Genomic DNA, 14,421 nt, shown 5'->3' with positions numbered 1-14,421 from the left:
GCACCAATTATTTCTGCATGAGAAAAATGTCGGCAATTCAGACCTCAGCTACAGTCAAAGCCATAAGAAGTTAGTTAAGTTGGTTTTTCATCAGGCTTCATCCATCAGGTCACAGCATTTGGAAACCAAGGGAAGGAGAAGACTTACAAGAATCACAAATTAAATTTAGTATTTAAGGGAAATATCACAGATTTTGACTAATTCTATATTTTGCCTTGTTCTTATCCCTTTTTAATCTCAGTGGAGAGAGTTGTAACCCCGGATACACTTGCTGTGAGGTATACCCTAAAAGGACCTGCTTAAAATAGTCACTGTATGCAAATAATATCCATTTTTTATACGATACTCAAGCGTTAAAACTTTTGGTTGGCTATGTGGTTCTTAGAATTATACTTTTGGTATAACTCACCAACCACGTATCTAAGATACATACTTCTGGTATAACTCACCCTAGACATTTCACATTTCTTACAAACTATTCTCTGCCATGTGCTTAATTTCTCCATGCCTTTTTGCCGAAGTGTTCTAATACTTAATATTGTACTGAAAATCATACACTACAAACAACCTCCTGCCACCCTAAAGCATTTTCCAACTTGCCTAGATCTGCTTTACTCTTGATTATGGAAAGCTTGAATTGCAAATATCTCAGGGCCTATTTTAAAAATCTTCTTAGTCTTTCTTTTTTCCATGTGGCTTTTGGCAAGTGACATAACTTTCAAATACCCTAGTTCTTTTGATTCATAAAACATAGGAAATATTCCTGTCTGACAATTATGTAAAGCTAATTAATTTCCATGGTCTAGAGACCATGGTTTTGAAATAAAACCCACACCAAATTACTAAGATTAAAAATTAAATGGAATTTGGGTTGTTGGCATAATAGGACTGCTTTTAAAGACAGTTAAAAATGTCGTTACTTTCACTTTTAATACTTTTGTAGTCTATTTTTAAAAATACATCAAAAACCAGCAGCACTAGATAATTATTTTTGATATTAAGTGAGCACCAGCAAAGGGTATATAATTTTGTTTTCAGTTAATACATTTTAATCCAGATATCAAATAATGTGCAATTTTATTTATAGAGGGTTTTAAAAACATTGTTATCCTTCTCCTGAAGCCTATGAAACATGTTTTGCTCATTTTCAAAATGAAAATAAATTGTATACTCAAAGCCATGATTTAAAAAGCTTTCTCATTCTCTGAGTAACTATATTAAAATAAATTAAGCAATCGAAGCAATCCCTTATTAATTGACTGCATCTACAATATTATTTTGTTTTCTGGGATTCTCCTTAAGACAGTTAGGAAGGCTAAAAATAGAGAGTTATTTCTATTCTTGTGAAATGTAGAGTAGGAAAACAGCTTTAAAATTTTTTTTTTAAATTTATTCCTAAAAACCACTGTCCTCCTTATGGAGTCGGCAGAGCTTACCTTACTTTTATACTTCTGATCTCCCAGTTTTAACTGGACGAACATCTCCGCCACGTTTCCTCCTGAGACATTCTTTCCTTCCAACAAAGTGATGCTTACAATCCCGTTCCAGAGTTGGTTCTTTTTCAAGGACTCTGAGAGCCGCAGGTGGCGTATCAAAGAAGACTAAAACAAAAATAAATAAATAAATAAATAAATGACATATAACGTGTTGCTGATTCTTGCGCATGACCCTGGTGGTCAGAGGAATTTCAGCTTTGCATGTGTGATTATAAAATCACTCTGTCTTGGCAAGATGTGCTGTTCTTTGTTTGCAAATGTGCAGTCCCAGTTACAGGACTTGCTTCCCAAGTTTTGGAGTCGTAACAATATAAGAAAGATGAGTAGAAGCAACACTGTTATTTGGCACTGGTCTCTACTCCCACCCAGATGTGCTGCTTTTTGATAGGAATCCTTAAACTGGGCCCTGGCCTTCTCTCATCCTGGAAGAAAGACATTCTGGGAGGCCAGAACTGAAGTATAAAGCCTGGCTTTGCAGGGAGACATATACCTCTGGGCATTTAGAAACAACAGCAAAGAAATTTATCCTTAACATTTGAATCTGTTCCCCTTTCATTTGTTCCTTGGGCTACTATTAAAAAGCCCTATACCACTGTCAGATCCATTCACAGCTCCAAGTTAAGCCTGCAATGGATGGTATTTGGCAGGAAGGAAAGGGAGATATATAAAGTATATTTGAGGGCACCCGGGACCCCACTGGGGTCCCATAACTGTTAACTTCCTTTTATTTTACTTGAGTAGAATTATATTACTTACATATATTCATATATACCTTAATCAGGCAATAGAAAAAGGCAAATGTTCCCCAGTACCAAATGATAAAGATGAGAACTAAACTCTACTTTTAATATCCATTATGTAAATTTTTAAACATCCATGAAAGTAGACAAAATAAATATCATACTAAGTCATCATGAGCTAGGCGTGGTGGCACATATCTGCAATCTCAGCACTTGGAAAAATGAGACAGGGCCTACGAGGTGGAAACCAGCCTGCATAACTTGGTGAGGTTCTCAACAACTTAGTGGGACTATGTTTTAAAAAAAAAATAAGAAAACAGGGCTGGAGGTGTAACTTTGAGAAAGCCTGGGGTTCAATTCCTGGTACTACAAAAAATAATAAAAGTAATAATAATAAAAAAGAATAGAAAAAGCTCCAAAACAAACAAACAAAAAACACGTACTTATTCACCAGATCCAACATTTGGCCAACATTATCTCTTTTTTTTCTGGCTAAAATATATTAAAGCAAAGCAAAATGTGTATTTTTCATACAGCCATCATGCCACGATGATTACATGTAAGACTAACCAATCTTTCCTTAATTCTTAATAGCATTAAATAACCATGCTAAGTCACATTTTCCCGGGGATCTCAGGATGCTTTTTTTTGGCTGGTCTGAGCTAGCCTCCCTACCTGACCCACATTTGGTGTGTTTACTTCGCAGAGTTCACTTAAGTTGTCTGTTCAATAAGCAGCAGGGCCCAAGCAGCAGCTTTTCATTTGATGGGGAAATAAAAGGGTTAAAGGATGTAAGTGGTACAGAGCCTCATAGAGAAGCAATGAATCTCTGACCGTATATATTCATTCCTGTCGTCTGCTCACTGTATCTTGGAGATCATTTAGACATCAATTTGCTCGGACACCAGTTAGTAACAATTTATCACAACAAATGACGTGTCAGGCCCATATTAATTACATACCAGCTTACCTCACCCAGCCCGTGTCACTTCACCACTGTCAATAAATATTGTCTGCGCAACTCTGCTGCACCAGACGTTTTCGTTATCATTTGATAACCTTAGAGCTCATAATCTTAAGGAAGGATTTAATCCCAGACCTCTTATGCATGCTGCTTTTCTCTTGGTACCTTCATCAGTGTGAATGCACAAGCACGCGCGCGCACACACACACACACACACACACACACACACACACACACACACACACTTAGAGGCCCTGAGGCAGAGCAAGGTGGGAAAATAGGTGAAGAATTAATTCTTTAGAAAATGACAAAAATCCTCCTCTAGCAAACCTGAGCAATTCTTTGACCCCTATTTGCAACTGGGTTCAGGATAGAAGATACTTGATAACAAAGGTTTATGAGACTGAAATTTCAGTGACTTTATATTTGTTCATAACACCCCGTCGCCACATATAGGCAGGCATGCCTGTGTGTGTGCGTGCATTTGCAGATGGATGTGTAGAATATACGTAATGTACTTTATAGTTAGATAAGTGTGTGGGCTGAAAACTTGTACCTTTAAAAGCAAAATGAGCTTTTGAAGTATATATCCTGCTGCAACTCTTGCTTTTGCTTTTCTTCTTCTTCTTAAAAGTTTAACTTGCCAACCAACAAGATAAAGCGTGACCCGTCCCACGGCCATGCTTCAAAGTTCCGACAGATATATTCCTCCCTAAACACTGTAGCTATTTCAAAACCCTTTTTATAAAGTAGGGAGTCATGTCCGCAAAGGATCAAAGGGCATCCTACAGTCTGGCAATTGCCTAAGAAAAATGGCAGCACTTCCATGAAATATGCCCTAAAATAATTCTGTGGCTTGGTATGTCCTAATTTCAAATTGGATGTTTATCTTGGAAAGGCTTCTATCTAACTTGTCCATAAAACAGCTCCACTTAGCTCTATGAGCTCTGTGGAAATGGAATCCGATGCTGGTTATTAAGGGGGCCGAGAGATAGGTTCCATATGGCGGAACAGCATGGGAGGGCGAGGCTGAGGCCCACGTCAGGCGCGGCTTGGCTGGAGCTCCTGATCTATCCGCGGACACTCGTTGCATTACACCATAACATCTGGATTATTGCTTGTAATGTCCCTGAGAAATATCCACTTTCCATCAGAGCCTTTATCTATCTCAGTCAGACTTTGAACATTTTAGTATTTAACACAATCATGTTTGATCTGATGGACTTTCTCTTTGCTGTCCAAATGTTTTTTCCTGCTCTTTCCTAAGGGCTATATAAAAGTATATATTGCAGAGTTCACAGATAGATAAGAACATAAGACCTTTGTTCTACTTATTTGACTCTAAATATTTCTTTTGCAAAGGCAATCCACAAAATAAAAGGTCTCATCTGAAAGCCACATTGTGTGTGTGTGTGTGTGTGTGTGTGTGTGTGTGCGCGCGCACGCACATGTGTGTGCTTTAAAGAAGTTTTTTTTTTCATTCTTTCAACATTTTTCCCCATCCTTGGGAGGCACAATGAGGTATGAGAGAAGAAAGTCTCAGCTGGGCTCAGGGAGAGCCATCCTACACGGGCTTCCTTACAGGGCTAACTCGCAAAATCTTTTGTATTCTTCAAATATCCCTTTGCTCACAATAAATTGACTCATCTGCACTAACTCCGTTAGCTGGATAGCTCAGGGTTTCATGTCTGTGCCCCCTCCTCTAGAAGAGATTTGTCATCTTAATGCAGCCTGGGATGTGCAAGAGAAGGAAATGACCCATCACAGGGGAAGCCCACGCCACCTAAACTGAATGGAAACAAACACCAGCAGGCACAGCAAAGTTGCTGGGTCCTGACCCTAATTCCTCAGCAGACATAATGGATAAAATATAGGACATCAGAGTTTTGTTCGGTTTCTCCTTCCTCCCAAAGGATCAGAACCTTTCGCTGCGTCTCCACTGATTCATTCATGTGCTCCCCTCTTCCTCTCCCCTATCCCATCAAATCCACACCCATCCCTCTAAAACAGAAAAATAGCTATCTCCATGCAAAGCACACATGGTGCTAGTTATTAATAGCGTACAGGAAAAGGTGAGATGGTCAACTTACAAGTGTGTTATTGGTAAAAATGAAACAATCTTCAAAATATGCATTTACTTCCAGGTCATGGCAATTTCTGAGACAAGAAAGGATGTGAAGGATGGGCCTGATGGTCCGAGTGTCTGCTAAGGCAATGCCATTTAAGTTGGGAACATTCCCTTCTGAATCCTAAAAAGTTTATGATCTATGAATATAGTCTCAAAACAATGAGTGTGCTGTTACTCCAAGGACTTAGGACACATTCTAAAGCTTGGTGACATGCGTTATTTGGGGATATGTGCTATTGAGCATGCTGGGGCGACAGTGATGTGGATTCTGGTGCTCCCAATTCCTTGGTGTGTCCATAAAGAAAACCCAAGTAGGAAGAACAGGCCAGCAGAGAATCTCCTGTCTGTCCCCAGCCAGGAAGAGTGGCAGAGATGTTAGGGAGAAAGACGGATCCAGAAAAGACTGCACAGAGTTGGAAACTGGGACTTCAGCCATCGATAGCAAGGATTTATCTGTGCCACACTGTAGAACTAACTATGCTGATCAATACCGTGGGGGTGATTCAACATAGACCCCTGCAAGTAACAAAATCGAGAAAAGGGACAGGCACTGAGACGCAACTGAAACTTGGGCATACCTACAAGGTGCCAAATACTGTATTGGTACTTTATAAATCATGGCAGTGATAAAAGCAAAAGGATATTAGTGTTCCCATGTTGCCAATGCATCTGATTTTAACTCTAATAAATTATTTCTCAATGGAAATAAATAATAAATCCCCCCTCGTCGGTATATTTTGTAAAGAAAACAAAGAGTGAAGATTGCAACTACACTGATTCCTGCTCTGAAAAGCTGAAGGAACCACTCAAACTAAAATGGCTCTCACTGAAATATTTCTTTAAATGTTCTTCAATGTGAAAAATGATTGGTCCTTGCAAACAGCTTTCATAAGAGGGCAGGAGGCAAGAGAAGAGCCACACAACTATGGGACAGTCTCCCAGACAAAGCCCTCCTCGGCCGCTCCTTTACCTCATCTGAAGAGGGTCCTGCAGGCATAAATTCTAGAACTACACAAGAAACTGCCTAAGAATAAGGCAAGCCTTTTAAATTTCCCACACTTGCATGTACATGGAAGACACAATTTATACTTGTAGGTGAAAACTGGATCACAGCTCCAAGGATGTGAATAATCTGTGTGTATAAAGACACAAAAATGTTAGCTTTGAAAGCTCTGAGTTAAATATTTTGAAATTATGAGGAAATGTCATCACTCTAAGGTTTTCCACTTCAGAACAAAAACCAAGCCAAGATTTAAAAAATTAATAAAGACTATAAATACCCAATGATTCTTAAGAGTGTAGGACCAGGAAACTATATTAGTTACATTAGACCACAGAGACAGAAGAGATAGGTATGTGAGCACCTAGATCTATGTGGATGTTGGGAAACACAGTTCTCCAAACTTCTGAACTTAACCAAAAAAGTAAAAAGATCAAAAGTGTTAATATGGGTGGGCATTTGAGTTAAGAACGTGTAACAATTAAAATGAGAAAATACACACACACACACACACACACACACACACACACTCACACACACGTATTCATGGGGAAACTGTTCTGGGCACAACACCCTCCCTTTAGGTTCTCAAGTGGACCATAGTTTCTCTTACATACAGGTTCTGCTTGGACTACTTCTTGGTTCTACACAGAAATATGACAGAAGACTCTGTTATAGAAAGAGTCACGCTCAGAGAGGTGTTTGCCTAGGAAGTAGGCACAAGATACCCATTCTGTGGCCAGTAGTGCTGCCTTTCCAACTACAGGGCTGGACAAGCCAATCATGAAACTCACTGGGCTCTGGCCAAAGTGCAGCTCATTGAAAGTAGACGGATAGACAGAAAGACAAATAAGTGGATGGATGGATAGAGCCCCCTTCCAAATGCTCTGCCTGTCTTCTTTCAATTTAAGATCTCCCATATCAGACAAGCCTCTCCCCTCTCACTGAGTGAAGCTGGATAGAGGCCTGCTGACCAGGGGAACTAGAAAAGAAAGCCTGCAAGAGTCGGCTTCCACATCACTGGACAGGAACTGAAATAAAAAACTGTGCAGCCAAACTGGCCAAAGACGGTCACCAATAATCAAATCACTTCAAAGACACACAAAATGTTACACTAGTATAGGTCTAGTCTCCTACTTTAGTGGATGGAGAAATGCATGTGCCACTGGGTCAAAAAAAGAGCTATGTGATGGTACCTACTATATCAGTTAAACTAAAGAAAGTTCATAACCAAAGAGCTGTTCTGTTTAGACATAGCACCTTTATACACCCAACATTGGCAAGTGTGTGTGTCTGTGTGTGTGTGTGTGTGTATCATGCAAAGTTTCTGCATATAATCAGTAATTTGTCAATTCCATTTTTATAATTGTTTTCTTCCCCTTTCCCCATTACCCTGCACCATATAAAAAGTAACTTCTGTGAATTCTCTTCTCAATGACTGTTCAAATCATTAGGACAGAGAAAAGTGGGGCCTGGAAAGAGGCCTAATCACACCAAAGATCATGAATCACAAATATATATACAAAACTAGGTATTGGTGCTGGCCCTATTAAATCGAATGCCTGTTTGTCAATTAAATATTTGTTTTTTAAAAGCTTTTGTGTGGAACATAAACATATTTTGGAAGGCAACCTATATATATTGACTATATTAAAATCTAGAGCCAAATAGTAAGTACACGGTCCAGGAAAGAAACTACAAAAACTCTGCCATGCAGGAGAATGTGCAGTTATAAAGTTATGCGGAAAAAAAATTAATTTTCTCAAAATTACTCTAAGGATAAGACTAAGGTGAAACATTAAATATTTTCTATTCATTTATATTTATATTATTAAGACCAAGACTTTTTATACTCACAGTTAGCAAATCTTACTATCAAACATTATCATATATAAAAGAAAATCTTAAAGAAGCTCCTAGTTTAAAAGAACCAAAAGATAACTTGAACCAGTTATTTTAACCACATTTAGAGTGTTAATTACAGTGCCTACCGTTTCCATGGGACTAGTTTTCATAAGCCGAATTAGAAGCTATGCTATTCTCTCTTTAAAACTGTACAGTCTCTGAAGCAAAATTTCAACCAAACCCTTTAAAGTCTTCACAAGTGAATAACTCACAAGTCACAATTAAGATCATAAATAGTTTCAATGAACTGTATTCATCTACGATCTTACTAAGCACACACACTAGGTTTATGTTTGGGCATCGATTACCTTCCTGATCCCAGTCTGCTAAAGTCAAAATTCTAGAAACTACCATGACTGGGGCTGGGGGAGGAAAAACACAGCTCAGTTTCAAAACACAACTCCATGGTGTGTGTGTGTGTGTGTGTGTGTGTGTGTGTGTGTGTGTGTGTGTATAAATACTGCTCTCCAGATCCTCTGTTTCCTTCATATTTTTGATGTCTTTATCCAAGCCGTCAACATTTTTTTCTCTCCCTCTTCATTCCTTTGGCTATTCTTTCATAACCTCTCCTACCCTCCCCAGACTCCAATATTCCCCAAGCTCACAATTTTTCTTCCTAGCCTTTATGTTCCTCAACAAACTGCCAGCGCTCCTCCACAGACCAAAGCTCCCTAACTAAAGATGGTTATTGATGTACAGTACCAGTGTTTTAGTGCGGCAGCAAAATCAATAAACGAGAAAATACTGCTTTGTCAGGTTTCACCAAAGCATTCTGGGAGACTTTACTGCTTGGGGTGGTTACAGAAACTCTTAATATGAGGGAGCTGGAGAGCTCGGCTCCCTTCCGTGGTAAGAAATGATGTTCTCCTACCCTCTAGTGACTATACAGGAACAAAGCAAAAGTTGAAGGGATTTTTTTTTTTGAGGCCATTATACTAGTATTTATCATCACTTAATTTTATTTCTACAAAGAACACAAGTCTTAGGAACCACATGTACTGGTTCCTAATGCACATCATGTACCTTTTAGTTAAATATGTGTCTGAACTTCGGTTCCTGTGGATTTCCAAAAGAAAGACAGATCATCTCCTCTGTCTCTCGCACATACCCCACACTACCACTGCCACCACCGACAGAATCTTTGAGCTGAGAGCGCTACCCCTTTCAAACTTATTCTGTAGAGGAGCAGGTAAATGAGGTGCAGTAAGGTTAAAATTGGAGCAAGCACACAGGTATGCATGTATGTGTGAGAGTGTACACACACACACACCCATGAAGATTGTCTGTGCTGTACAACCTCTTCCTGCCATGCACACACCACTGCCGCTGAGAAACTGAACTAGATGGAGAGCTTGAAGCATTGCCTCATTTAACCAGAATATTTTTACTGATTATTGGTCTTCTGAGAATTAGCATCAGCGCTAAGTTGTAACAACTTTGGGGAGTTCAACAATGACCTCCATATTTGGTCACCTCAGTTACAATGCATTCATTTAATAACTTGTTAAATCATTAAAAGTAAGGAACACTCCTACCTTGGTATACCTAAAGCTTTTTGTAAATTAGGTAGTATTGTTTAACTGTTTATAAACATACTGAGATGGCCGGGCGTGGTGGTACACGCCTGTAATCCCAGCATTAGGGAGGCTGAGACCAAAGGATCGCGGTTCGCAGACAGCCTCAGCTACTTAGTGAGGCTCTCTGCAACTCAGTGAGACCCGGTTTCAAAATAAAGGATAAAAAATAAAGCAGAGGGTGTAGCTTGGAGGTAGAATGGCCCTGAGTTCCATCCCCAGACCCGCCAAAAAAAAAAAAAAAAAAGATACTGAGAATGAAAAAAATCACAAGTACTACATGACAAAATCTTTAAAGAAATTCTTAGCAAAACATAAATGGCTCTTTTCCAAAAGATATGGAGACATAAAATCGACCACACATTCCTTCAATCAGTGTTTACATTGTTCCTGTGGTGCTAGTTCTGGCTTCTAGCTAATGGTAAATAACTTCCGAAAAGAATAAATCTAACCATGCTAAGTTCTAAATAATCCAAGCTTAGTTGAGTGTAAAATTCTAACATGGCCTGTACATATAAAATGTCACCACTCCAACAAGTATATATTCAAACATCTGGCTGTGCCATTATTTCATGAGATTTTAAAGGAAGGTGTCACCTTCTTATTCAATTGTGGCATAAAGAAGCAAAAAATACTGTGATAGCAGGGGTTGAATGATATCATTTATATCTACATTAATATTTGCTAATGAGATGAAGTTTTAGTCAAATGATCTAAGGAAAAAATAAGCATATTTACCTTGCTGGCGCTGAGCCGCTTCCGATTTGACCAGCGCTGGGGATTGCATCCATGGTATAGCAAAAATGGCAAAACAAAACAGAGAAACCGAATCTTAACAATGTATTCTTGTTACATTATACATATTGTATTCATATGATTGACACCCCAATTCTGAAGTTCCAAGAAGAAAGCCCATGTTAAGCAAGAAGCTACTTAGTGAAGCCCTTTGCAACTCCGTAAGACCCTGTTTCAAAATAAAGAATTAAAAATAGGACTGGGGGTGTAGCTCGGGGGTAGGATGCCCCTGGGCTCCAAACCCAGACCCACAAAAAAAAAAAAAGATAAAAAATTAAGAAAAGTCATGTTTATGTGACAGTGTTATATAATTTACTCAAAGCATTCAGTACATAAAGGCAATGGTGAGTAAATATTCATCAGTTCTGGAATATTTTTTTTGTTATTGTTGTTTTGTTTTTTGAAGTACTGGTAATGGAACCCAGGAACATTCTACTTCCGAGCTACACCCCCAGCCCTATATTTTATTTTTTATTTTGAAACAGGGTCTCACTGAGTTGCAAAGGGCCTCACACTAAGTAGCTGAGGCTGTCCACAAACCATGATCCTCCTATCTCAGCTTCCCAAATGCTGAGATCATAAGACATCATGCCCGGCTGTTATTTTAATTAACTGAAGATATTATGGATTTTTATCTCTAAAAATGTGAAAGACGGGTTTCTCCTACTTGAAATATTTAGATAGCATTATTGAATGTTTATGAAATTCAAAACCAATGTTAACTCATTTTTAGGTTTTCATAGTAGAAAACATAATTCCAAGCTGGACGTGGTGGTGCACGCTTTAATCCTAACATTTGGGAGGCTGTGACAGGAGGATAGCGGTTCGTGGACAGCCTCAGCTACTTAGTGAAGCCCTCTGCAACTCAGTGAGACCCTGTTTCAAAATAAAGAATAAAAAAAATTAGGGCTGGAAGTGTACCTTAGAGGTAGAATGCCCCAGATTCCATCCCCACTACTGCAAAACAAAACAAAAACATAATTCCACCTCTCTTTTTTCTTTTGTGTGTTGCTGGGAATTGAACCCATGGACATTCTACAAGCTACACCCTCACCCTATTTCAATTTTCATTTGAAAACTTGTCAGGGTCTGAGGCTAGCTTCAAATTGAACCTCTGTTCTCAACCTTTCCATTACTGATGCCCCACCATGCAAGATTTCTTTCATAGGAAAACTCTCAATATTTAATATAACAGTAAACCACCATAAATCATGATTACTCAATTAAAAAAATAAGCCTTATGTGGTGGTGCATGCTTATAATCCAGTACTTGAGAGACTGAGACGGGAGAAGCCCAGGTTCACAGTCAGCCTGAGCTACTGAGTGAGGCCCTCTGCAATTTAGTGAGATTTTTTTTCAAAACAAAGAATAAAAAATAAGGCTGGGGGTGTAGCTCGGAGGTAGAATACCCCCAAGTTCCATCCCCAATACCGAAAAAAAAAAAAAAAGTTAGCTGGACATGGTGGTGAACGCCTGTAAACCCAGTACTTGGGAGACTGACACACCAGGATCACAGCTTCAAGGACGGCCTTAGCAACTTAGTGAGAACCTCGGGAACCAATGAGACTCCATTCAAAACACAAAATAAGGCTGGGGGGTATAGCTCATACGTTGAATGACTCTGCAGGTTCAATCCCTAGTAACACACACACACACACACACACACACACACACTTTTTTTTCTGAACAGCAAGAAACTTCCTTCTGGTTCTCTTTTGTTTTCTCTCGTTATGCTAAGGCTGCGGACTTTCATCTACAATTAAAATTCTCTCTCCATAAAATCCTCCCTTTATACCAATCCAGGTCTGAGATGTCCAGGTCTGACTGTCCGGGTCTGAGAATCTCTACTCTGCCTGGCTAACCAGCTAAGTGGTTGTTAAAACTTGGATAAATTTGGCAGATTACAACTCAATTGCGAACCTAACTGAGCAGACACCATTTAATATTATGCTTAAAGGAAAAAAAAAAGTACCTTTAGGTAAATGACCTGTCCACTCTGCTAATATGTCTTCTCAGTAAATTAGAAATCAGAAAATGAATAGTCTGCAGGGAAAAATCCACTTATATTCCATTGACCAGCAACTGGAAGCACTAGTACAGAAATGACTTGAAAATCCTCTTCATTAATTATATTCCACACATAACATGGAGTTGCAGATACCAGCCCCGGCATGTGAAAATCATATTTTCTGCTGTTTCCTCAACAGAGTGATGGATATTTTCAACCAATCTGACCACCAAAACGAATCACCATCTTATAGGTGCATAGGGCTTTTTAAGGCTCTGACATATAGTACCTCATTTAGTTTTTATAACAGTCATAAACAGTAAACAAATAGATAAGGATATGAATGGAATGACCATCCCTATTCACATGCTGTTGTGCTACCAACTATCATATATTGACTGTCTCTAACCCATACCGACCACATTTGATCACCTCAAATTCCATGATTTCATTCAACAAATACTTTTCCTACCTTCCTTTCACACCTGAGTAAACGGTTGCTCAGGGAGGTTAGATAAGTATGTTGACCAGAACACTGGCTGAACCAGGACTCGAAACCAGACAGTCTGACAATGGCGTTTCTAATTTTAATTACAATCCTATTTTGTCCAGTGAAAGGAAAGAGCATCTTTTCCAGTCAGTACTTTGCCCTCAAACTGTCTTATATTCACATATATTTAAATCCCTGGACAGGATGGCAAATTCAGAGACAGGCTGTTTGTGTTCAGATTTTTTTGCCAGCTTGGTTTCTAAAGCAGCAAAACTTACTTCAGTGATAATGGGAAGCAGAATGGGCAAAGAATTGAGAAGTCAAACTGAAATTCCTCCAAAAAACTTTAAATGAGAACGGATATTTAGGGGCTGGGAGTTGTAACTCACTGGTAGAGTGCTTGCCTTAGCATGGATGAGGCCCTGAGTTCCCTCCCCAACACCAAGGGGGAAAAGGGCATTTTTACAATTTTTTACAACCAAAGAACTGACTGCTATCCAGTTTCAAGCATTAGTTATTCCCACTTAAAAGCCCAATATAAAAATCCCTTTAAATATTAACTTAAATTCAATGAAAAGAACAAACGTTTTCTCGTATCTATTATACCCAAAGGGCCCATGATTTGCACTGTAAGCTGAATAGCCACGTATGTCCCAGAATAAATTATTCCTCAATTAATTATCCCTCAGTTATACTTTGATCAAGTATATAAAAAGAAAAACTACCAGTTAGAATAAATGACAGCAGGTAGGATTTTCATGTTCAGTAAGTAGTGTATTAACCACCTATCTCTATATACTATACCAGAAAATATTAAAATTTGCGCCATCCTCAAAGCATTCCCAATGGGAAATTTAGTAACAAAAGAAAAAAAAAGGGAAAAAAGAAATCAAAACCTTATAAATACATACTTGGGCACTTTAGTAATACACAATGTGAGAATTACATAATGGAAACTGTTTTTCATAACTGAATAAAGTCTAAGTCATCTGCGGCTAAAATAATGCTAAAGGGAAATTTTAACCCTATGTAAAAGTATATTTTGGATGATTATAAGTAAATCGAATGTAGCTTGGAAGTTTTCATAATATAAATACTAAATATATGCTTAGCCAAAATAGAGATTATTCCTAAACAAATTTCCTCTCTAGTGTTTCAAAAGAAAAAATGTGTGCATTCAAAGATAGGTACTTTAAATCTATAAAATTTCTTCTTTTCCTCCAGAATATATACTTTTTTTTTTTTTGGTGGTACTGGGGTTCCTGGAAGCCCTTCTACCTCCAGGCTACACTCCCAGACCTATTTTATATTTTTTGAAACA

At 38.6% G+C, this 14,421-nt stretch overlaps 1 protein-coding gene across 1 annotated transcript in view; it reads right to left on the bottom strand.

Moving 5' to 3' along the window:
• MCTP2 (multiple C2 and transmembrane domain containing 2) overlaps window positions 1-14,421 on the bottom strand; it is a gene marked incomplete at both ends in the record, with an annotated part of 168,067 nt that overhangs the window by 114,893 nt on the left and 38,753 nt on the right. Inside the window, 2 exons of the mRNA XM_080691701.1 lie at window positions 1,437-1,601; window positions 10,546-10,581. Coding sequence (XP_080547827.1) covers window positions 1,437-1,601; window positions 10,546-10,581 — 201 coding nt within the window. The remainder of the gene's footprint in view (window positions 1-1,436; window positions 1,602-10,545; window positions 10,582-14,421) is intronic.

The sequence above is a fragment of the Muscardinus avellanarius genome (genome assembly GCF_963383645.1).
Source record: "Muscardinus avellanarius genome assembly, chromosome: 3".
Classification (NCBI taxonomy): domain Eukaryota; kingdom Metazoa; phylum Chordata; class Mammalia; order Rodentia; family Gliridae; genus Muscardinus; species Muscardinus avellanarius.
The sequence above is the reverse complement of the archived record's forward strand: the minus strand, read 5'-3'. Positions and strand labels throughout refer to the sequence as shown.